The sequence below is a fragment of the Rana temporaria genome, chromosome 2 (assembly GCF_905171775.1).
Source record: "Rana temporaria chromosome 2, aRanTem1.1, whole genome shotgun sequence".
Taxonomy (NCBI): domain Eukaryota; kingdom Metazoa; phylum Chordata; class Amphibia; order Anura; family Ranidae; genus Rana; species Rana temporaria.
This window is the reverse complement of record NC_053490.1, coordinates 39,181,394-39,204,509: the sequence shown is the minus strand read 5'-3', so window position 1 is coordinate 39,204,509 and position 23,116 is coordinate 39,181,394. Positions and strand designations below refer to the sequence as shown.

Below are 23,116 nucleotides of genomic sequence, written 5' to 3'. Positions count from 1 at the left end.
AAAAAAAAAATACATTTTTTACATCCCGAAAAACGGTTGTGTGTACGCAGCATAATTGAAAGCTGTTTTTGAGCATTTTTAAGGACCGAATTTCAACTGACTTCAACGAGTATTTTTCTATGGACAATTTCTTATTTTTCTGTGCTGTGGTTTTCAGAAACGATACCATTCAACATGATTATTTTCTGCCACTTCAGTCTCTTTTAAAAAACATTTATCCATGACACAAGAACTTTGTAATAGTTTCTATTGCAGTACAGAGGTAGAAAGTAGCCATTAATTCTCCCTGGAGTTGGATAAGAGTACCATTAGCAGAGGTTTAAAGAGTATGAGAGCTTACATTTTGTGGAGTGCACTTATCAATAGGTCATAATTTGCTGGAGGGTCCTTGTCTGCAGTAAGCTCCGCTGTGCACACATGGAGGGCAGGATGAAGCTCAGGAACCAGGTAGCCAATATGTTTGGTGTCTTTTCCATTGTAGCCCCTATATTTACCCTTCCACTCTCCCTGCCCCTAGCGAATCTCAAATTTCTATTGAAAAAAACAAACAAAACCAAAAACCCCAATTATTTACTTGCCTTGGCAGTCATGGGACCGGCTTAGTCCAATTCTTTTCCTCTTCTGTACAAGAACAAGACCAGTTGGCAAGCAATCACTGGTTCCCTACCCTGGAAGTGGTTACCTGATAGTTACATAGGGCCAGATTCACAAAAGGGATACAACGGCGTATCTGCTGATTTGCCGTCGTATCCCTGTTTCTATCTATGCGACTGATTCATAGAATCAGTTACGCATAGATATCCCTAAGATCCGACAGGTGTAATAGTTTTACACTCTCGGATCATAGGATGCAGTACCGTGGCCGCCGCTGGGGGGAGTTTGCGTCGTAAACCATCGTCGGGTATGCAAATTAGGAGTTACGGCCGATCCACAACGGTTTTTCGCGTTCGATACGTCGCCGCTAGTATAGTTTCCCGTCGCAAAGTTACACTTTTTTTTTGGTGCCTTAACTTTAGTCAGCAAGTGTATTGCTGTCTAAAGTATGGCCGTCGTTCCCGCGTCGAAATTTAAAAATCAACGTCGTTTGCGTAAGCCGTCCGGGAATACGGAAGTACGCTACGCGCGTCGCCGTTAAAAAAAATGACGTCACGGCGCGCAAAGCACGGCGGGAGTAAGGAAACGGAGCATGCGCAGTAGGTCTGGCGCGGGAGCGCGCCTAATTTAAATGGGACTCGCCCCATTTCATTGGGCACGCCTTGCGCCGGACGGGTTTAGGATTCACAGCCGCAAATTTCCAGGTAAGTGCTTTGTGGATCGGGCACTAACTTGGAAAAATAACTTAAACCAGTTACGTTACATTGCGCCCGGGCTATGTGAATCTGGCCCATAGTTACATAGTTAGTCAGGTTGAAAAAAGACCATCCAGTTCAACCACAAAAAATAATAGTATACTTGGGTAAGTAAAAAGTGCGTTAGAAGATTTTTTTTAAAATTGTGAATGGGTGGAAGCAGGGGTTTGGCGAGGAGTGGAAAGGGTTAAGGGGAATGGTTTAATTTTGCCTGTGGATTGTTGGGTTTGACTTTGACAATAATTTCCCTGATTATCGATCTGCAGTAAATTTAATTTGTCCTGATCAGCTATACATGTATATGTAGTTAATGTTATTAAATCCGCTGGGCTGCTGCCTCCCCTGGAGGTCCCTAGTAAAAGGGATCTAAATTGTGTAAAAGATGTGTGATATTGGGTTGATATTGGGGTGTATGGCGCTGCCCTCCGATTAAATGGTAACGTGGCTAAAGGTATAGTTAAATCCTTCCATAGGTTAGCTTCTGGTAGTGTAAAAAATAACAATGGTAAAAATAAAGTGAAATAAAATAAAATCCACTACCACTTGGGTGACGTGTCCAAGCTGGTAGTGATCCCTCCAACTCCCATTTGACTCGCTCTTCATAGGTGGCATATAGCATTAGGTTCACTTGACACAATCACTATATATAACCTTATAAACTTGGAGGGATTACTACCAGCTTGGACAAGTCACCCAAGTGGTAGTGGATTTTATTTTATTTTACTTTATGTTTACCATTATTATTTTTTACACTACCAGAAGCTAACCTATGAAAGGATTTAACTATACCTTTACCCACATTACCATTTAATTGGAGGGCAGCGCCATACACCCCAATATTACACATCTTTTACAGCTATACATGTATAGTAGGTGACGGGAGTACCTGAACTTGAAGAAGGTAGCCGGGTTCTAAAGGTTCTAAATCAGAGGTGCCCAACCAGTGGCCCGGGGGCCACATGTGGCCCGCGGAGCCCTCTGATGTGGCCCGCGACCTCCTGCTCTGGGATGGAATAAAATAGAATAGAATACTGTTATTAAAGGTAAGTTTATTACTAAAATCACAGTCTATATATGGGCGTATCTGTTCTGCAGTAGTTACTGGGCTGCTTTTAAACTGATCCGCAGGTACAGAGAAGAGCACCTGTGGGTTACCTGTACTGAGCCATAGACTTCTATTACCTGTGAGTTTGGTGTGCTGAGATTAGAGTAGGCTCTATAGAGCCGAGTGGGCGGCCATCCACCCACTCTACTCATTGTGGCCCACGACCAGTTACCAAGTCGCTTAAGTGGCCCTTGATCTTCAAAAGGTTGGGCACCCCTGTTCTAAATGGACATCTTTAAAAAAAAAAAAAAAAAGAGAGATTGATGTAGCCATCTGTTTGTTATATATGTTCTTGCTTATCAAGGAGGGCTTGGATGGAGATCATAAAAGAAGACATTTTCATCAATTGTTTAAAGTGACCCAATGAAGGTCAAAGACAAAAATAAAAACATTACATACATTTTAACTGGTCTATCCAAAATGAATAGAAGTTGCCCTTCTTTCTCTATATTACCATTATAATATATAATACATTTGAGTCTTCACTTATTCAGTTTAGCCAAACTGGTGTAAAAAAGAATGAGGAACGCGAGTAAATGTGATTTCCTGCTTCTGCTAGGAATTCTCAATGCTCCTTATAATGACTTTAAAGACACTTGGAGGATTTACAAAGATTGGCACGTGGCGAAAAATGTGTAATTTTCTACGTGCACGCTTATTTAGTGCTTTGCACACCAAGTCAATAAAAGTGTTACATGACAATTCGTTCATACGTTGCATGATGTGTTGTCTGTCCATACACATCCAACTCTCCTCTCCCTCCTGCACTACTGCTTATCACTGTCCAGCCTTCCTCACTACATTATTCACTCCACTGTGGCAATGGTGTACATTTTAGAACAATCCTACTCTAGAACATTTGCGCATGTGTTTGATGGTTATGGTGCTTGCTATCTGACATTAATAGAAACTATCGCAAATCACTATAAGGCCCCTTTCACACTGGGGCGGGAGGTGCGGTGGTGGTATTTTTAGCGGCGCTATACCGTAGGAATTGCGGCGGTATTTGGCCGCTAGCGGTGCGGCTTTAACCCCCGCTAGCGACCAAAAAAGGGTTAATACCAAGGCGCATTGCCGGCTGTATAGCCGCGGTTTCCCATTGCTTTCAATGGGAAGGAGTGGTGAAGGAGAGGTAAACACTGCTCCTCTCACCGCTCCAAAGATGCTGCTAGCAGGACTTTTGGAGCGGTCTTGCTAGTGCACCACTCCAGTGTGAAAGCCCTTTCACACTGGAGAAACAGCAGCCGCTGTACTTATGTATTATGCGTTTTTTATTTGTAATACATTTTACAAAAATTTCAAAACAGACTTCGTTCACATTGTCATTATGGGGGATTGTTTGTAGAAGTTTGAGGAGCAAAATTAATTTAATCTATTTTGGAAAAAGGCTGTAGCATCACAAAATGTGGAAAAAGTGAAGCGTTGTGAATACTTTCTGGATGCGCTGTAAAATACACCCTAGACCCATAAAAATCACAGAATAAAATTACAACTTTATTATCTATAGTAACGCTAGTTGTTATCTAGTTGTTAAAAATGTAATTATAATTTTAATTATAACATTTAATTTATCAACTTTAAATAATTCTTATAAATGACTAATAATTTTACTTTTCCAGGTGCATTGTATAAAGCAACGTATCCGACATTCAGAAAACATTGGCCCAGATTCAGAAACAACTTACGGCGGAGTATCTCAAAGCCAGATACGTTGAAAAAATAGGCTTCCTCCACCGGCGTAACTTGCATACGCCGGCGTATAATTGTGTGCAATTTTACCCTGGTCGCTAGGGGCGCTTCCGTAGATTTTCCGCGTCCAATATGCAAATGACCTAGATACGCCGATTCAGAAACGCACGTGCGCCCGGCGAATTTTTTTACGTCGTTTACGTAAGGCTTTTTCCGGCGTAAAGTTACCCCTGCTCTATGAGGCGTAGTCAATGTTAGGTATGGACGTCGGAAAAGCGTCGATTTTTTCACGTTTTACGTCGTTTGCGTAAGTTGTCCGTGAATGGGGCTGGGCGTAAGTTATGTTCACGTCGAAATCAATGAGTATTTGCGGCGTAATTTTGAGCATGCGCACTGGGAGACGTCCACGGACGGCGCATGCGCATTTCGTAAGAAGCGTCATTTACGTGGGGTCACAAGTAATTACCATAAAACACGCCCACCACTTCCACATTTGAATTAGGCGGGCTTACGCCGGCCAATTTACGCTACGCCGCAGTAACTTTGTGAATACTGCACTTGCCTCTCTAAGTTGCGGCGGCGTAGCGTAAATAAGATACGCTACGCCCGCACAAAGATACGCTCATGTCTCTGAATCTGGCCCATTCTCTTCAAGAGAATCTTCTAGATCCATGTATTTTAAATGACAGTGATTGATTCTCTGCTAGAGAATATTTGGAGCTTTGTAAAAAGCTCCTATAAGTGCTGATTCATACTTTTGCAATCCGCTGTGGTGTGTTAAAGGAAATCTCTGCTCACAGCATGTACTTTTATTTTATACCATCAGCATTGTAATAATACAAGAGATATTCTTGACAATCCAATAGAAGTTCATTTGAAAAATCTCCCTTCATGTTGTGAGTTCTGTCTGCTGGCCGTCTCTTTCCACAACTTCCTGGGAATGCGCGTTAACCTAAATATTTTAGCAAGCATTGCAAAAAATGCACAAGTGTAAATTGGCCTTCAGCCTAGGTTCACACTATAGTAATGCGGGAACCAGCGCAATTTCAGCGCCGGTTTCCGCATCGCATCTCATCTCTCCCGCAGTCAGTTAACACTGCCTTCTGCGAACCGCTGTGGGTGTCAATACAATACATACTAGCTCAATATGAATTACTTACCTTAGATTGAAGCCACTGGAACGGTCCTCGCCCCCCCCCCCCTCTGGCGGCCTCATCTTTCCCGGTGGTTACTTCTGGGTATCGCAGCTCCGGCACTGTGATTGGCCGGAGCCGCGATGACATCACTCCCGCGCATGCCTTTGTCTTGCAGTTTTTTTTTTCTGAGGGTTTACAACCACTTTAAGTGTACCCACAACCTCTACCCAATACCTCTGGAGTTTTGGGCATCACCATAGTAAATATATCAATGACCCCAGATTACCACATCTGGAACAAGTTGAGTCAGTTGTTAGGCCAGTATTAAACAAAAATTCTGGGGTCCTCTATGCAATATATAAAATTGTGTTAATCTATATGAGGGTGAGAGAGACACAACCCTATATATTAAGATATTCCTGTGCACGGAAACAGTGGATTTTGGGCCACGGCAGGGTAGCTCGATGTGTTAAGGCTATTGATGAATAGGCTCGACATGTTTTTGTGAATTGTCGCTTCTTCAAGAGCTATAGGTAAAAATCCTAAAAACGTATGGGTGTGCATACGCACATCAGGATAGGATGGAAGGACGCCAGACAGCCCAGCATGGACACCCCACGGCGACTGTGGGGACCAGACCCATGGTGGAAGTTAAAATTCTATGGACAGAACAAGCTTTATAGTTCAGGTGCTGGTTAGTAGAACTTAAAGTGGTTGTAAATCCTCCAATCCAATAGCTCATTGAAATCTAGATAGCACAGGCAGCTGATCACTGCCTGTGAAAGTGTACTGTGTTAGTTTTCATAGTAATCGTCCTGCAATCTTGAGTGACGTCAGTCGATTGCGCACTAGGTATATTCTTTAACGGCACACAGTGTGCCGTTTCTGTCTCCTCTGCATGCTGTCATGCTGTCATTAGTATTCATGAGCTTCCTCTCAGAACGGCACAGAGGGAAGTCTCGCGATGCTGCTCCGATCATCTCCTTCCTGCTTCTCCCCCTTGTGACAGAATAAGACGCTATGGCGCTACGGCGCATGCGCAAGATTTGTAAAGGGAAACATATGTAGCACTACCCCCGGAGGAGCTGCTGGTTTGTTTTGGGTGGCACGTTACCTCGTGGCTCTTCCGCCGTCTTAGGGGTATATGGTGCATATAGCAGTAGTAACGGAATGTCCACGACAGGTGTCTTTTCTGTGCTCTTTATTACCCAGCCGGATAAAAACAGTGAACTTGTGGTGAAAGGTAGAGTTGAAAGGAGAAGGAGAACAGCAGATTTAGGCGTAGTAATAGGGAAACAGTCCTGCTCCCACTTCTTGTAACACTTCTTGCGCCACTCCTGCCTGAGTGGACTTAGTGTACCTGGAGAGGCCTCTCTCACTGACCTGGCAGCCAGAGTATCACTCGAACTTTTAGGGAAAAGTCTCTGCCACAGACCCTCCTGGAATGAACTTGAAACTTTAGGGAAAAGTCTCTGCCACAGACATCCTGGAATGAACTTCAGGGAGAAACCTCTGCCACAGGCCCTCCCCGTGATTGTGATTATGGAGATGATCCTCCTCAATAGAATTGCGCCTGAAACTCCTTTTGATCATTTTCAGGTACCGACTGACAGGTGACCAGCCTCTCAGTGTCCGGCTACCTTGATCCCTGGTGGTTTGTCGAGACCCTATTGGATCGCCAGCCTCTCATTGGCTCTCCTCAGATGGACTCCCCAACGAACAGCTACCTCACTTGGGATCTTCAGGATTGGGAACCCAGTCGACTACTGGGCTCCCTGCCACAGCTCAAATGTTCCAGAACAACATGGTCCCCGGAACCAGGAACACCGCGTATCACGTGCACCCCGGCCTGGAAGGCCATTACGCCGGGGCGCTGTGATGCTGCAGTCACCCTAAAGGTGGGTTCCGCACTCGAAGAAGAACCCAGACTAATGGCGTCTGCCCCATAAATACCCTCCCCCATCACCCTGGGGTAGGAACTACACCCCAGTAACAATAGACAGCCCACAGCACAGCCAAGCTGAGACAGAGACCAGTTTTGAACATAATAATCGGATCAGAGTCAGTTAACACTCTGATCCCTCTCTAAATTTAACTAGCACCAGTACTTTTAAGTAACCAGGCGCTACACATAGTAAGGGCGGAAATTACATCCTGAGTAGATTCAAGAAACAGTAGAAGTAATTTCGTAAATACCCGGAAGTGAAGATAATTAAGGTATTTCCCAACCTCTTTTTCTGCCGATTTTAATGTATTAACATTTGCAATTCTTTACGGTATTTCTAAATTGAAAAAATAAGAAAAATCTTCCGGGGTTTACTTCCTCTTTAAGGATGAGTACCCGGGGGGTGGAGTATGTACCTTCGTTCAAATCCATAACCATCCTCAAAGAGTCGAGGTGTACGGTAAAAGGTGTTAGGAGTATAATCCAAGATACATTAGTAGCTGCATGTATTACTCCCCAAAAAGAGAAACGTAGTATCCCCCAAGGGGGTCCGCTTCTCACAGGTGAGGTCTAGGTCTGTCCTGTGTGTCCCTTTGGTGTCCTAAACCCCATTGTGTCCTGGGGGAGGAGCCTTAGGCCCCGTACACACGAGAGGATCGATCCGCTGGAATTGATCCGCGGACCGATTTCAGTGGATAGATCCCCTGGTGTGTACGATCCAGCGGATATTTTTCCGCGGATTTTTTTCCCCAGAGGATGGATTTCCAGCGGATCAAAATGTCTTAACATGCTAAGAAATCGATACGCTGGAATCCAGTCCAACGGATTGATCCGCTGGTCTGTACAGACTCACCGGATCAATCCGTCCGAATCCATCCCTCGCATGCGTCGTAATGATTCGACGCATGCGTGAAAGTCCTTATATCACAGCGTCGCGCACGTCGTCGCCTAATCATCGCGGCAACGGCGCCATGCGTCACCGCGGAGGGAATTCCGCGGGGATTTTGATCTCATGGTTAGTACAACCATGAGATCAAAATCCGCCAGAGGATTTATCCGCGGAAACGGACCTCCGGACCGTTTCCGCGGATCGATCCTCTCGTGTGTACTAGGCATTAGATCTTTTGTACCTAAATCTCCTGAAGAAGCGTCAATTCCCAAAACATGTAGAGCCGATTCGTTCATTTTCATGCCTTGACTTGGCCATAGATGGATCGAAAATTTCCATCCATCTATAGCCATTCCCACTTGACAGAAGTTGATCTAACGTTCGAATTTCGTTGAATGGGAATGCTGGAAAACTTTTGTTGATCAGCTGATCAGTGTACAAAAACACAACGGGGAGAATTCCTCTATCTACTTCACTTGTGTGGATGGGGGAATCTGTTTTTTTTTTGGCCTGCTGGCTGAATAAAAATAAAATCTATGGGCAGCTTTAGTGTGACCCCCGCTGTCTACATCAGTTTATTTAATTGTAGACATAACATTTTCATTTATTCGTTAGACAATAGTTTTGTGCCACATCCGCAGGAACTTGGCAGATTTTCACTGCCGGCAAACTGCCTTGGACAGATCTAGTCACGCAGCTGACCTTACTAATATAATGCAGTAAAATGTTCTGTTACGGGATTTAGGAGATAAACACAACAATATAGAACATTCTTTTCCATGTGTAATAATGTAATTTACTAGTTGTATTTGTCACGCGCTGCGCAAACATTTACAGTATTTACTGCAGCAAATTTATAAAGGCATCTTGTATATAAAGAGACATCTACAGTCACAGCAAATCATGCAACTGCTATGGGGGCCCCGCAGGCATTAGGGAGCCAGTACAGTCTAGCCAGAGAACAATTAAACCTAGGGAAATGTCATCAGACAGATGATTTTGGATGAAATTAATATTTATATAGTTTAGAGAGATCTTTCAGAGACATCTGAGCATTTCAAAGTGGTCTCCTTAAAGATGGCTGCTGCAGTTCCGCATTAAAGTATAACTAAAGGCGAAACTTTTGTTTTGGATAGAGCGGAGAGGAATTAGAACCTCCGTCAGGTTTTTATTGCTGTCTGTGCTCCCATTAGGGAGATTCACCCTCTCTATTTGTCCTGTTTACCGTTATCATTGAAAGTAAAAGAAAATTCAAAATTTTGGGTTGGCCCCAGAAAATCTTCTAGTTTTGATGGCATAGGGGTTCCCAAGGGATTCCCTTAATTTGCAGGGGTTTCCTCTCACTTCCTGTTCTGGCTGTGGGACAGGAAGTAAAGGTAAATCTCCCCAATGGATCACAGATGGCAAAAAATAAACCAACAAAAGTTATAACCAGTGGCAGCTGGTGTTTTTTTGGGGGGGAGGCAAACAACCACCCCCCTTGAGCGGCAAACTCCCCCCCCCCGCACTTACGGGGGGAAGTTGCGGCACTTGACCCATCACGGCTCTGAGTCCTCTCTCCTCCATGGCTGCTTCCAGCTCCTCCCCTCCTCCTACTAGGCATCCAATAGGATCGCCTGTCTTTTCACTCAATTGGGTAACCAGTGTCAAAACCCCCTTCCTAATTTGCTGGGAGGAGGATTAGTGTTACAACAGTGAAAATGTATTTGCTGTTGTAACACACCTGGGTGGGCTGAGAGCGCACTCTCTGCAAACCCGAGCCCACCCTATATTGAAGTCTATTAGAGCCTCAGCCCCTCTCCGTTGGAATTCATGCGCCGATGTCCTGAAAGGGGCCGGACACATGGATAGGGGACACAGCGATGAACAGGGGGGGCGCTGCCCGTGCTCCCTTAATGGATGGGGCGCCATGGTTATAACCCCCCCCCCCCTTACTCTCTCCAAAATGAAAAAAAAAATGGTTTTGACTATAATTCTATTCAGTTTAACCCTGTCCACACTGCAGAAGGATAATACAGCAGTAACAAAGGAAGAGGTCCCACAGCAGTTATAAGCTACAGTCCTGGTTACACTAGTGCACATGTGTAGTTAAGTGCACTCTCCTGACTTCTGTAAGATGTGCTGAATTTCGAGATAATGCAACTTCAGTAGGCATGCGTAGAAATGACATCATCACTTGCCACCCAATGGCCAACGAAAGAAGATTCTGGGTGCAGAATCAAACGCAAGTGTAAAAAAAAGGAGGATAGATTTTATCTATAACTGGCAAATTCCACTTTCTTTGGAGACCTCTTTTAAGCTTTACTTTAAAATAACCACCTTCAAAGACTTTCAGATGTTTTTTATGAAAAGCTTAGGCAGCCAATAAATATAATGTGCACTTTCATTAGGCACAGTATTGTATTGACCTGCACACAGGGTTCTGATTATAAAGTAATTCAGTACCGAATTGCTGTGCAATTATTTAACAAAAATACATTTAATCAAGATGGAATTGGGAGTAATGATTAGTATGAAAATCACAGCTCTTGTTCATCTCATAGATGAAATTAAGTGCTTGCAGGGAATGCAGTTTATGGTCGGATCTTGGGGTCAATAACACAGATGAGTCAGCACCAGAATATATATATATATATAATCTATTCAGCCTTCTACAAAACAATATATATATTTATACATGCATACTGTATATACAATATATATATATATATATATATATATATATATATATATATATAAGTCCTGAGCTACTAGCCAGACCTCAATGTGTAATCGCTACCAGCTGCCCCGCCCAACCCCTACCATGTCCCGCCTTCTAATCCCGCCCCTAGACACGCCCTCATAAATCTCATAAAATGACACTTCAATGTTTTATGCAGGATTAAGTTAAAAAAATAAATATTAACAACAACTTTGTCCGTGCCCAAAAATGCAGCCTGCCCATGTCTATCAATGCAGCATGTGTCCCCAGTGCAGCCACGTGTCCCCATTGCAGCCACTGTCCCCAATGCAGCAAAATGTCCCCAATGCAGCAAAATGTCCCCAATGCAGAAAAATGTCCCCACTTTGCAGTTAGAGTTCCCCACTTTGCAGTCAGAGTTTCCCCACATTGCAGCCAGAGTTTCCCCACATTGCAGCCAGAGTTTCCCGACATTGCAGCCAGAGTTCCCCCACATTGCAGCCAGAGTTCCCCCACATTGCAGCCAGAGTTCCCCCACATTGCAGCCAGAGTTCCCCCACATTGCAGCCAGAGTCCCCACATTACAGCCTACCTGTGCTGGGTAAGAGAGAGGAAAGGAGAGGAGCCGCTGCCGCCGCCTGGTTGTTCAAAGCGCAGGTAACATAACAGCTTTCAATTCAATAGCTGTGTTTCCTGCCGCGAGCCGTCATATACAGCCCCTCCCCCCTTGTCCAGGAAACATTGATAGACAGATCACCCGTCCAATCCTGGGATGGGTGATCTGTCTATCAAAGTGCCCGGACAAGGGGGAGGGGCTGTATATGACGGCTCGCGACGGAGAACACAGCTATTGAATTAAAAGCTGTTATGTTCCCCGCGCTTTGAACAACCAGGCGGCGGCAGCGGCTCCTCTCCTCTCCTTGTTCGCCCCCCCTGCTCCCAGACAGCCCACACTCGCCAGCCCTCAAAATTTATATATATAAAAATAAATAACCACCCCTGAAAGAGCTGCTTGGTATCTTGGGTTCATATATATATATATATATATATATATATATATATATATATATATATATATATATAGTCACACACACACTATATTACCAAAGGTTTTGTGACGCCTGCCTTTACACGCACATGAACTTCAATGGCATCCCAATCTTAGTCTGTAGGGTTCAATATTGAGTTGGCCCACCCTTTGCAGCTATAACAGCTTCAACTCTTCTGGGAAGACTGTCTTCAAGGTTTAGGAGTGTGTCTATGGGAATGTTTGACCATTCTTCCAGAAGTGCATTTGTGAGGTCAGGCACTGATGTTGGACGAGAAGGCCTGGCTGGCAAAGACATGGATGAGTGAGTTTGGGGTAGAGGAACTTGACTGGCCTGCACAGAGTCTTGACCTCAACCTGATAAAACACCTTTGGGATGAATTAGAGTGGAGACTGTGAGCCAGGCCTTCTCTTCCACCATCAGTGCCTGACCTCACAAATGCACTTCTGGAAGAAAAGTCAAACATTCCCATAGACACACTCCTAAACCTTGTGGCCAGCCTTCCCAGAAGAGTTGAAGCTGTTATAGCTGCAACTCAATATTGAACCCCACGGACTAAGACTGGGATGGCATTAAAGTTTACGTGCGTGTAAAGGCAGATGTCCCAATATTTTTGGTAATATAGTATATATACATACACTGGGCCAGATTCACATAGAGATACGACGGTGTATCTCCTGATACTCCGTCGTATCTCTGACTTAGACCGGTCGTATCTATGCGAATGATTCATAGAATCAGTTACGCATAGAAATGGCTAAGATCCGACAGGTGTAACTGTGTTACACCGTCGGATCTTATTTGTAATTTAAAAATGGCGCGGGGGGCGTTCCCGCTGATTTACGTTGAATAATATGTAAATCAGCGAGATACGCGAATTCACGAACGTACGAGGACCCGACGCAGTGTTGTTACGACGTTTCCGTAGCGGCTTTCCCGGCGTATACTTACCCCTGCTTCTATGAGGCGCAGCCAATGTTAAGTATAGCCCTCGTTCCCGCGTCGATTTTGAATTTTTTTAGGTCGTTTGCGCAAATCGTTCTGTAATACGGATGGACGTCGTTTACGTAAGCGTCGAAACCACTGACGTCCTATTGACGTTGAGCAATGCACGCCGGGAAAATTCACGGACTGCGCATGCTCATTTAAATCAGCGCGGGAACGCTCCTGATTTAAATAGTACACTCCCCCTAGCCGCGGAATTTGAATTCCGCCGGGGGATTTGCGATACGCCGCCGCAAGTTTGGAGGTAAGTGGTTTGTGAATTACCCACTTGCCTCTCAAACTTGCGGCAGGGTATCTTAAATCAGATAGATCACGCGGATCTAAAGATCCGCGGATCTACCTGAATCTGGCCCAGTATATATACGTTGGCAATGTGTTTTGAAGATAGCATACTGTATATAAAGTAAAAAATATAGCTGGAGAACAGGCATCAAAGTTTTAGATCAATTTTTTTCAGCTTGATAAATTGTATAAGGGATTTGGTGCATTGCTTTTCTTTTTTAATCACATGCTATTGATCATAATCCAAATTTACACAGAAACAAAAAAGAAAAAAATATGTGATACCATCCATAAAAAAAAAAGAAGAAAAAACAGAAAAAGAACAGACAAAATAACTTTCACAAGTCACCATAGATGTAGATATAGAGTCACCCAATCCCATTAATCCTCACCTAGACACTGTTCTACTGTAAAGTGGAAAGTGGAACACCATGTCCAATATAGAAAGAGGAATTAGGGAGATCCCCTGTACACATACCAACATCCCTATTCTAGGAACACGTAAAAAATATTCCCTCCATTATGTGGGACTTTAAGAAAATTTGACAGTTTTAAAACTTACAAAATATACTTTATTGTAATTACCGTATAAACTGGTATAAGCCAAGTTTTTCAGCCCTTTTTTTTAGGCGGAAAATGACCCCCTCGGCTTTTACTCCAGTCAGTACCTTGCCCATTGCAGAATCCGATCTGTGTACCCGAGTCTGTGACATAGACGGCAGCCTTGCAGTTTTAAAAAATCGCGCTCCTCCTTGTGCTGTTCCGTGATAGGCGGAACACTCGGTTTCCCAGAAAACACTGTGTTCAGTGTTCCGCCTATCATGATCACCCTCTCGTTTGTGACAGATGAGAGGGCGATCATGATAGGCGGAACACTGAACACAGTGTTTTCTGGGAAACCGAGTGTTCCGCCTATCACGGAACAGCACAAGGAGGAGCGCGATTTTTTAAAACTGCACGGCTGCCGTCTATGTCACAGACTCGGGTACACAGATCGGATTCTGCAATGGGCACGGTGAGGTCAGGCTGCAATGGGCACAGTGAGGTCAGGCTGCAATGGGCACAGTGAGGTCAGGCTGCAATGGGCACAGTGAGGTCAGGCTGCAATGGGCACAGTGAGGTCAGGCTGCAAATGGGCACAGTGAGGTAATGCTGCAAATGGGCACAGTAAGGTCAGGCTGCAAATGGGCATTGTTGACCCTTATTTCCGCTTACAGTAGCTGCTGCATTCTCACCCTCGGCTTATACTCGAGTCAATACATTTTTCCAGCTTTTTTGTGGTAAAATTAGGTCCTCGGCTTATACTCGGGTCGGCTTATACTCAATTATATATGGTACATCATAAAGGTGATAAACATATTAAAAATGGAAATTCTAATGTGTCAATACTCTACTGTTACAATAATAAGCTCGGTACAAAAACTGCAATACAAAACCTTTGTTTGCAGAGATTCTGTATGAGTACCCAGTTTACATACAATTTTTGCACTGAGTTTCTAAAAAAAAAAAAATAGTGATGTGTTCTAGGCTTAAGTCAGTGTCCCTCGCAGCCAGTGTCAGTAAGCGCCAGATTGTCCGCCACACTATTACAGTCACACTATAACTGCCATTACTAGTATAGTGTCTGTACGAATCTGTATCTTAACCACGATCAGAACTATACTAGTGTCCCAAAAAACACTGTGTTACCAGAATCAGACACAATTATTGCTAGCACTTGTGACATGTAGCACACTTTGTCCTGAATTTAGGAAGAAATAAGATTTTATTGGACATGTTTTATATCAGAATGTAGAAAATATGTTTTTTTTTTTACGGGCTTGTTTTGTTTATATGATAAAAAACAAAAACAAAGTGGTGATACCACCAAAAGAAAGCTCTATTTGTGTGAAAAAAAATTATATAAATGTAGTTTGCATACAGCATTGCATGACGGCGCAATTGTCAGTTAAAGTAGCGCAGTGCTGAATAGCAAAAAATACCCTGGTCATGAAGGGGGTAAAACCTTCCGGACGTCAAGTGGTTAAAAAAGCAGCTTGGGTTTCCTACCACCCTCCCCCCCCAGCCTTACCCGACTCCCTAACCCCCCCCCCCCCAACCTCCCAAACCACCGCTCTGCCTACTCTTCCAAAGCAATAGGTATCGGTAATTGGTATCGGCGAGTATTATCGGTACTGGTACTCAATGGTATCGGTGCATCCCTAGTAAGTACTGTTAAAGGAGAAGTTTCCTGTGGATCACAGGGGTGCAGTTTGTTCTGCACTCCTGTGACCCATTTTCAGCAGACAGTGGGCTGAAGCCCTCACTGTCGTCTGACATCACAGAGGCGGTCCAGGCTCAGATAAGAATGCGTCAATGAAATTAGGATCCGCCCATATGCCTGGAGCGGCACCCAGCTCAGCCCCTCAACAAGTCGCTGAGAGCCTGAGGCCCCATACACACCATAGAATCCATCCGCAGATAAATCCCAGCAAATGGGTTTCAGCGGATAGATCCTATGGTGTGTACACGCCAGCAGGTCTTTTTCCGCGGATATATCTCCCCTGGGATGGATTCCAGCAGATCGAATATTTGCTGACATGCAGAACATATCCATCTGCTGGAGTCCATCCCAACAGATGGATCCGCTGGTCTGTACAGACTCACCGGATCCATCCGTCCGAAGGGATCCCCCGCATGCGTCGTAATGATTCGACGCATGCGTGGAATTCCTTATATGACAGCGTCGCGCACGTCGCCGCGTCATAATCGCGGCGACGGCGCGACACGTCATCGCCAGAGGATTTCGGCGCGGATTTCAATGCGATGGTGAGTACACTCCATCGCAGAGAAATCTGCTGAAATCCTCGAGAGGATTTATCCGCGGAAACGGTCCGCTGGACCGTATCCGCGGATAAATCCTCCCGTGTGTATGGGGCCTGAGCTGCCCGCTCCCGCCCCCTCCATAGCCCAACGCTCCAGTGAGTGTAGGGGAGAGCAGGGCTGTAAGAACCAAGCGTCAGCAGTGTTTGATCACTCGGTTCTCAGTGTTAGAGGCGCCGGGGGACAAAAGCAGCATCGGACCTAGGTAAGTATGCTTTAAAAAAAAATACTAATACATAATTTATGTCAAGTATTTATTAAGTATGGAGGGGGATGTATGATTTAAGACCTAGGAGCTCTCTCTGCATACTGAAAGCAATGTGGAATGCACTACCAACCACCATCCGACAGGAGTCGGTCCACTTGGCCTTCAGGAGAAAGATTAAAACCCATCTCTTCTGAGGTCAAGGGGTTCCTTACCCATGAAATGGATACAGCGCCCAGAGGCGATTCAGTTTGCATGTGTTGTGCTTTACAAGTCTCTCTCTCTCTCTCAATGGATCAGCATGACATAAAAGTAAGAAACATAAACATATAATAAGAATGGTCAGCGTCGAGCGATAGTAATCTATATAGTAGGTTTAATTTAACTTGAACCAAACTCCTAGTACAAACCCTAATGCAATGAAAGCTTTTACTGCCACAATTTTGCTGCCAAAATCAAAGGATCCACCTGTGACCCTAGACACCCTAGTGTGACAAAGCATGCTGGGAAGTGTAGTAGGACAGGAGGCAGAAACTAGGTTGCACAAAGCAGATGTGACAACCGCAGCAGAACAAACAGCAGCGGGAAGAAAGACTTTCCTCTAATCTGCAAGGTCTACCTAAACCCTTGTGATGTTTCTAATGCTAAAAATATTCTCGCCTGTGCGTTCCAAATCTCCAGCTATCCATGTAACCTGCTGCGAAGCGCCTCTTTCCTGATTGGCTCTTCTTTCTGATTAGATTTTCACAGCACTCCGAAAATGATATGTTATATAGCCGAGGAATCCACCAGCCTGACCTCAGAACACCCTCCTGTGACTTATTTATGCTTTTCAGGGGTTCAGCAGTATTCAGAAAATAGCTATTACACAACAGGGGAGTTGTTAAACACATTTTTGTTTAGTTTTATCGATTTTCTTTTCTCCTTTGGTGCTTGTCAGGATAAAAATGTGAAAACTGTCGCACACTGACTTGTTTTTGTAGTTGCAGGCTTTGGGGTTGCCATCCTGATCCTTCACTGCTAGGGGAGCCATTGACATGGAACAAGCATGTTTATATAAACTGCATAGTTTTCCAACATTTAAAAAAAAGGTTAGGGACATTTTTTTCATCTGTATGTCCTGAAAGCCAGTGTAGGTGTAGCAGTATTGAAGTTAGGGCGAGAGGGCATTAATTAGTGTTGGCGTTGGCTTAACAGGAATAAAAACATGGTCGAAAAAAACGAGTGGTTTAAATTACATTAAATATTGGGCATGGCATAAAAGGGGGTGTGGTTAAATAGAGCCTGAGAAACACAAATTGCCGCAAAAACACATTCCATGCTTTTCTTCAGCATCTTCATTGAAGTATATTGAACAAAAAAAAATAAAAAATAACACCGTTTTGCGTTAAAAAGTCCTTGCCCTTTACGTTAAATATTGGGCATGGCATAAAAGGGGGTGTGGTTAAATAGAGCCTGAGATGACGTACATAGTAGAGAATGTGTTAATGTTAAATAGGGAATGTAGGTAGGGCATTGTACAGGGGTCAGTAGTAGAGTAGTGTATAAAGATCAGTAGTATGTAGGGCAGTGTACAGAGGTCAGTAGTATGAAGAGCAGTGTACAGAGGTCAGTAGTATGAAGAGCAGTGTACAGAGGTCAGTGGTATGTAGAGCAGTGTACAGAGGTCAGTAGTATGAAAAGCAGTGTACAGAGGTCAGTAGTATGTAGGGCAGTGTACAGAGGTCAGTAGTATGAAGAGCAGTGTACAGAGGTTAGTAGCATGTAGGGCAGTGTACAGGTGTCAATAGAATGTAGGGCAGTGTACAGGGGTCAGTAGTATGAAGAGCAGTGTTCAGAGATAAGTAGTATGTAGGGTAGTGTTCAGAGGTCAGTGGTATGTAGAGCAGTGTACAGGGATCAGTAGTATGTAGGGTAGTGTACCAGGGGTCAGTAGTATGTAGGGTAGTGTACAGAGGTCAGTGGTATGTAGGGTAGTGTACCAGGGGTCAGTAGTATGTAGAGCAGTGTACAGAGGTCAGTGGTATGTAGGGTAGTGTACCAGGGGCCAGTAGTATGTAGAGCAGTGTACAGAGGTCAGTGGTATGTAGGGTAGTGTACCAGGGGTCAGTAGTATGTAGAGCAGTGTACAGAGGCCAGCAGTATGTAGGGCAGTGTACAGAGGTCAGTAGTATGTAGGGCGGTGTACAGAGGTCAGTAGTATGTAGAGCAGTATACAGGGGTCAGTAATATGTAGAGCAATGTCCAGAAGACAGTAGTATGTAGGGCAGTGTACAGAGGTCAGTAGTATGCAGGTCAGTGTCCAGAGGGCCATAGTATGTAAGGCAGCATCCATAGCTCTGTAATATACAGGCATATACAGGAAAGGGCACCAATCATCAGCAGGGCAGAGGACTGGGCATCAGCAGGGCAGTGGAGAGGGGTCAGTAGGCCAGGGGACTGGGATCAGCAGGGCAGTGGATGAGGTCAGCAGGGCAGAGGCCAGGGGTTAGCAGGGTGAAGTACAGGGGGTCACAAGGGTGAAGTATGGGGGTCAGGAGCACACAGTGCACAGTACAGGGTGTGAGGAGGGAAAAGTACAGGGGGTCAGCACAGCACGGTACAAGGGGACAGGAGGGCACAGTACGGGGGTGGGGAGGAAGCACAGTCGATGGTACATAAGTGGTTTCACCCACATGCAGACCAGCACAGGGAACATATCTACCTGTTCTGGTGCACTGATTCCCTTTGGCTTTCTATCTAGTCCATCCCACATGACACACACACTACAAATGCTTGGAATGGATGGAAGTGGAAGGCTGGTGGGGTTTGGCACAGTACACTTTGGCATATTACATCCTTGCACCACTCTACAGATGGAGAAGATGCAGTTTTGGCTGAAGTTTGGCAATGCCAGAGAAGCGAACGTGATCCACCCAGCGTCACCTGAACCGTGTCCGGGTAGATGAGGTTCGATGGGTGTTGCACACTGTTGCTCTTTGGGCAGTGATTCCTTGATGATCCCAATTTATTACAATCAGTGAGTGCTACAAAATGTGATCTTCTCCTTTGTCAGCTAACAGTACATTACTTCTAGGCTAACTGCAGGCAGACTTAGCTTAGCAGCCATCCTAGCACCGGCAGAGCTTACCTCCACACACACGCTCTTCACACAGGCAGCTCACATGTGATACACCACCTGAAGAACCCAAAGAAGGAGGGCGCAATCTGTGACGCCAGGTGCATGGGCCACCCCTTTAAACTGCAAATACAAGGAGAAGGCAGGCTCGGGTAGAGTTGCCACCTCATCCCTTTAAAAAGGAACACATATGAATTACACAGGTTCTGAGGTTAATTTAATGCAGGTAAGGCACCAAATGAGTCTAATTACCACCTTAATTAGCCACAGAACCTGTGTAATTAATATGTGTTCCTTTTTAAAGGGATGAGGTGGCAACCCTAGGCTCGGGGATGTTGATGCAGGCCAAGCTGATGTTTTGTCAAAAGAGCCAACTCACCGAAATCTCCAACCACGTCACTTCCGGTGACTCTCCAGCAGCAGCAGTTGCAGATTTCGACACTGTTTCGGCTGTTTTCATAGAACCCTGGCAGCGTATACACTACGGTCAGGGCCGATCCGCCCTATAGGCTTACTATGCAAGCCGCTTAGGGCCCCCCAAGTTACTAGAGGCCCCATCACCCCACTTCTTACTTCTCAGCTCACTGTCATTTCCGACAGCAGAACACCCCCTCCCCCCACTTCTCAACTTTAATGTGACATGTTACTGTCGGCAGCGCCCCCCCCACCCCCCGCTTCTCAACTTTAATGTGACATGTCATTTTCGGCAGCCCCCGCCCCCCGCTTCTCAACTTTAATGTGACTTGTCACTTCGCTTAGGGCCCCAGGGAGGTCAGGATCGGCACTGACTACGGTACACAATATAATGAGTAGACATTGTTAGTCCACCCACTAGTAACCAACAACCTGGCCTCCTCCAGGGCAGTGGCAACTTTTTTACCCATTAGTTCTGTGAAAACAGTCAAGTCGTCGAAATATGCAATTACTGCTGCTGGAGAGTCACCGGAAGTGACGTGGTTGGAGATTCCAGCGAGTTGGCTCTTTTGACAGAACACTGGCAGTGCCTGACACTATACAGGGTGAGCGAGAGGTAGGGGGAGGAGACTCCTGATCTTGCAGCCAATCACCCCGGCAACACTATGAATATGTCAGAGATGTCCCTTTATCATGATGTGTTGTGTGAACATGCCGGCATCGGCAAGGTGAGCAATGTACAAAGTAGTGGTGGGCAATGACAGAAACAGGCAGCCAGGTGTCCGTGTGCACCGGCGCTGATTTCCGTGACACAGCCCGAGACAAGTACTTTTCATCAAAATCCGTGACTGTCTTGGGCAATTTGGGACTGTTGGCAACTATGAAAATATTGGGACTCTGATATGTGCTTGATTGTTCTAATGCCCTGTACACACGATCACTTTTTGTGATGAAATAAAATGACATTTTTAAAAATGTAATTTAAAATGATCGTGTGTGGGCAAAACATCATTTTTTGTCTTCTGAAAAACGACCAAAAAAAAATTAGAACATGCTTCAATTTTTTATGTCATTTTTTAAAATATCATTTTTTGTGTCAGAAAAAATTACCGTGTGTGGGCAAAAATGACGTTTTAAACCCACACATGCCCAGAAGCAAGTTAGGAGACGGGAGGTAAAACTACCATTCATAATGGAGTAAGCACATTCATCACGCTGTAACAGACAAAAAAAGCGCTAATCGTCTTTTACTAACAAGTAACCAGCTAAAAGCAGCCTCAAGGCGAATAGAACTTCCCCTTTAGAGTGCCGTCACTTTGTTCATCATTTTTCAAAAACGATGGTGTGTGGGCAACATAATTTTTAATGATGAAGTTGGAAAAATGTCGTTTTTTTTCATGATAAAAAATGAAATTTTTTTTCATCACAAAAAGTGATCGTGTGTACGGGGCATTAGGCAGTGACTGTCAGCAATGGTAGTGTCTATTTTTCTTAACATATGTAAAAAAGTAAAGACCAGCACCACATCCATATTTTCATATCAATACAATAGCCAAAATATATTCAGACTTTATGGGCACCACACAGTGATAACTTATACATAAAATCACTTGATTTTTATTAATCCAATGAATAAAATTTAGAACAAAGCATTAAAAAGTTACAGATTGATAGTATTTTAACCACTTCTCCCCAGGTGGACGTCATATGATGTCCTTGGATTGATTGGCTATACCAGCAGCTTCAGGCATCATCCTGGTATCAAAATTGTCAGCAGCCAATGCTCTTTAACTACTTTAATACCGGGCAAAATTCAGCCCCTTCTTGCCCGGGCTAAATTTCAGCTTTCAGTGCTGTCGCACTTTGAATGACAATTGCGCGGTCATGCAACACTGTACCCATATGACATTTTTATCATTTTTTTTAGACAGAGCATGCTTTTGGTGGTGCCAACACTGGGTTTTTTATATTTTGCTAAACACACAACAAAAGAAAGACAGAAAACAAAAAAAAGTTTTTCCTAGTTTCTAATATAAAATTTTGCAAATAAGTAATTTTTCTTCTTCACTGATGTGTGCTGATGAGGCTGCACTGATGAGAGGGCACTGATGAGGTGGCACTGATACGCAGCACAGTTATAGGTTTGTGGGTTGTGCCGACAGGCACACTTACAGCTTGAATTTGGCCTTCAGTAGGAATTGGCCAAAATTGAAGCCGTGTATGGCCAGCTTACCGTAAGCATAAAGTGTCTTTTTTCCACCACACGTTGTTTGAGCTTCTAACCACACCTGCCATGGTGGGTCGGTGGTTGACAATCGTAATGTAGCTGGTGGTCATCTGGCTGTTAATCTTTATTAAAGACCAGCACTACAATATCACAAATGACTTTTGTATTTTCAAAAATGTTAAATTGTATATATCATTTTTTTTAATCTTGCCTCTTTTTTTCCCCCCCTTCAGGAAAATATAAACATTGATGAAGCCTCCAGGTGCCTCGTGAAACACATTATTGCCAGTGAGACTGATTTACTGCAGTCTGTGGAGCCAGATGTTGTAAAACCCCAGATGAATTCTTCCAAAATACCTAGCTGTTCTGCTTGCCTTAAGTTCTAATTTTCTATATATTTTTTTTTCTTCTTCTTTGGAACTGTTGTTAAATAAAATCCAATAAAGTGTTATGGTTGCAGTAACTGCGCAGAATGTTGACTCATCTCTCCTAGGAAATGTGACAGTATGGATCAAGGTCGTGTTTTGTCAGTTTTCAAGAAACAAAACACCTTTCAGTATCTGAGTTTCAAGTGAACACACTATAGCTAAAGAATCAAAGAACACAATTGACAAGATAAAAGCACTGCGGAGGGGTCCAATAATCAAAAAGAAGTTTGAGCGCCACCTTCAGGACATGATGAGCTAGAGCAACACGTAAAACTATAATATGATTTCAGATCATGTTGCACTCTATAGTAGCGTAGACACTGAAAAAAAGACATGTTCAACTGTCTACTGTGCATTTTTGAATGTATCTCTTGGATTTACACATTTTGGTCTGTAGCAAGAAATGAAAGCCGTAATAAACCCAAAACCAATAATGTAATTTATTGCAGCTTACCAGTTATTAGATGTGGTGACTGCATTTGATTTCTTCTCCTTTTTTTAGGTTTTCTGCTTCTGTTTTCATCTGGTTATCTTGCCAGTAGAACACCTGTATTAGAGTGCTTCCACTCTGGATGAAGGAGCACACAGGGAACCTTTGGACAGCAGCACTGTCAGTCTTGGGGGAGGGGAGTGTTAGATGTATTAGCAGATTTAGATACACTTTCAAACTGAAGCCATACAACAGCTAACACTACAGTTACACAAGCAGTTACAGCAATAGTTTTATCTTTTT

General features: G+C 44.2%; 1 protein-coding gene across 1 annotated transcript in view; it reads left to right on the top strand.

Moving 5' to 3' along the window:
* Positions 1 to 22,418, top strand: part of RAB38 (RAB38, member RAS oncogene family) — a 66,018-nt gene extending 43,600 nt beyond the window's left edge. The window contains exon 3 of the mRNA XM_040340103.1: positions 22,189 to 22,418. Within this exon, the coding sequence (XP_040196037.1) occupies positions 22,189 to 22,341 (153 nt within the window). The 3' untranslated portion in view covers positions 22,342 to 22,418. The remainder of the gene's footprint in view (positions 1 to 22,188) is intronic.
* The last annotated feature ends 698 nt before the right edge of the window (positions 22,419 to 23,116 follow it).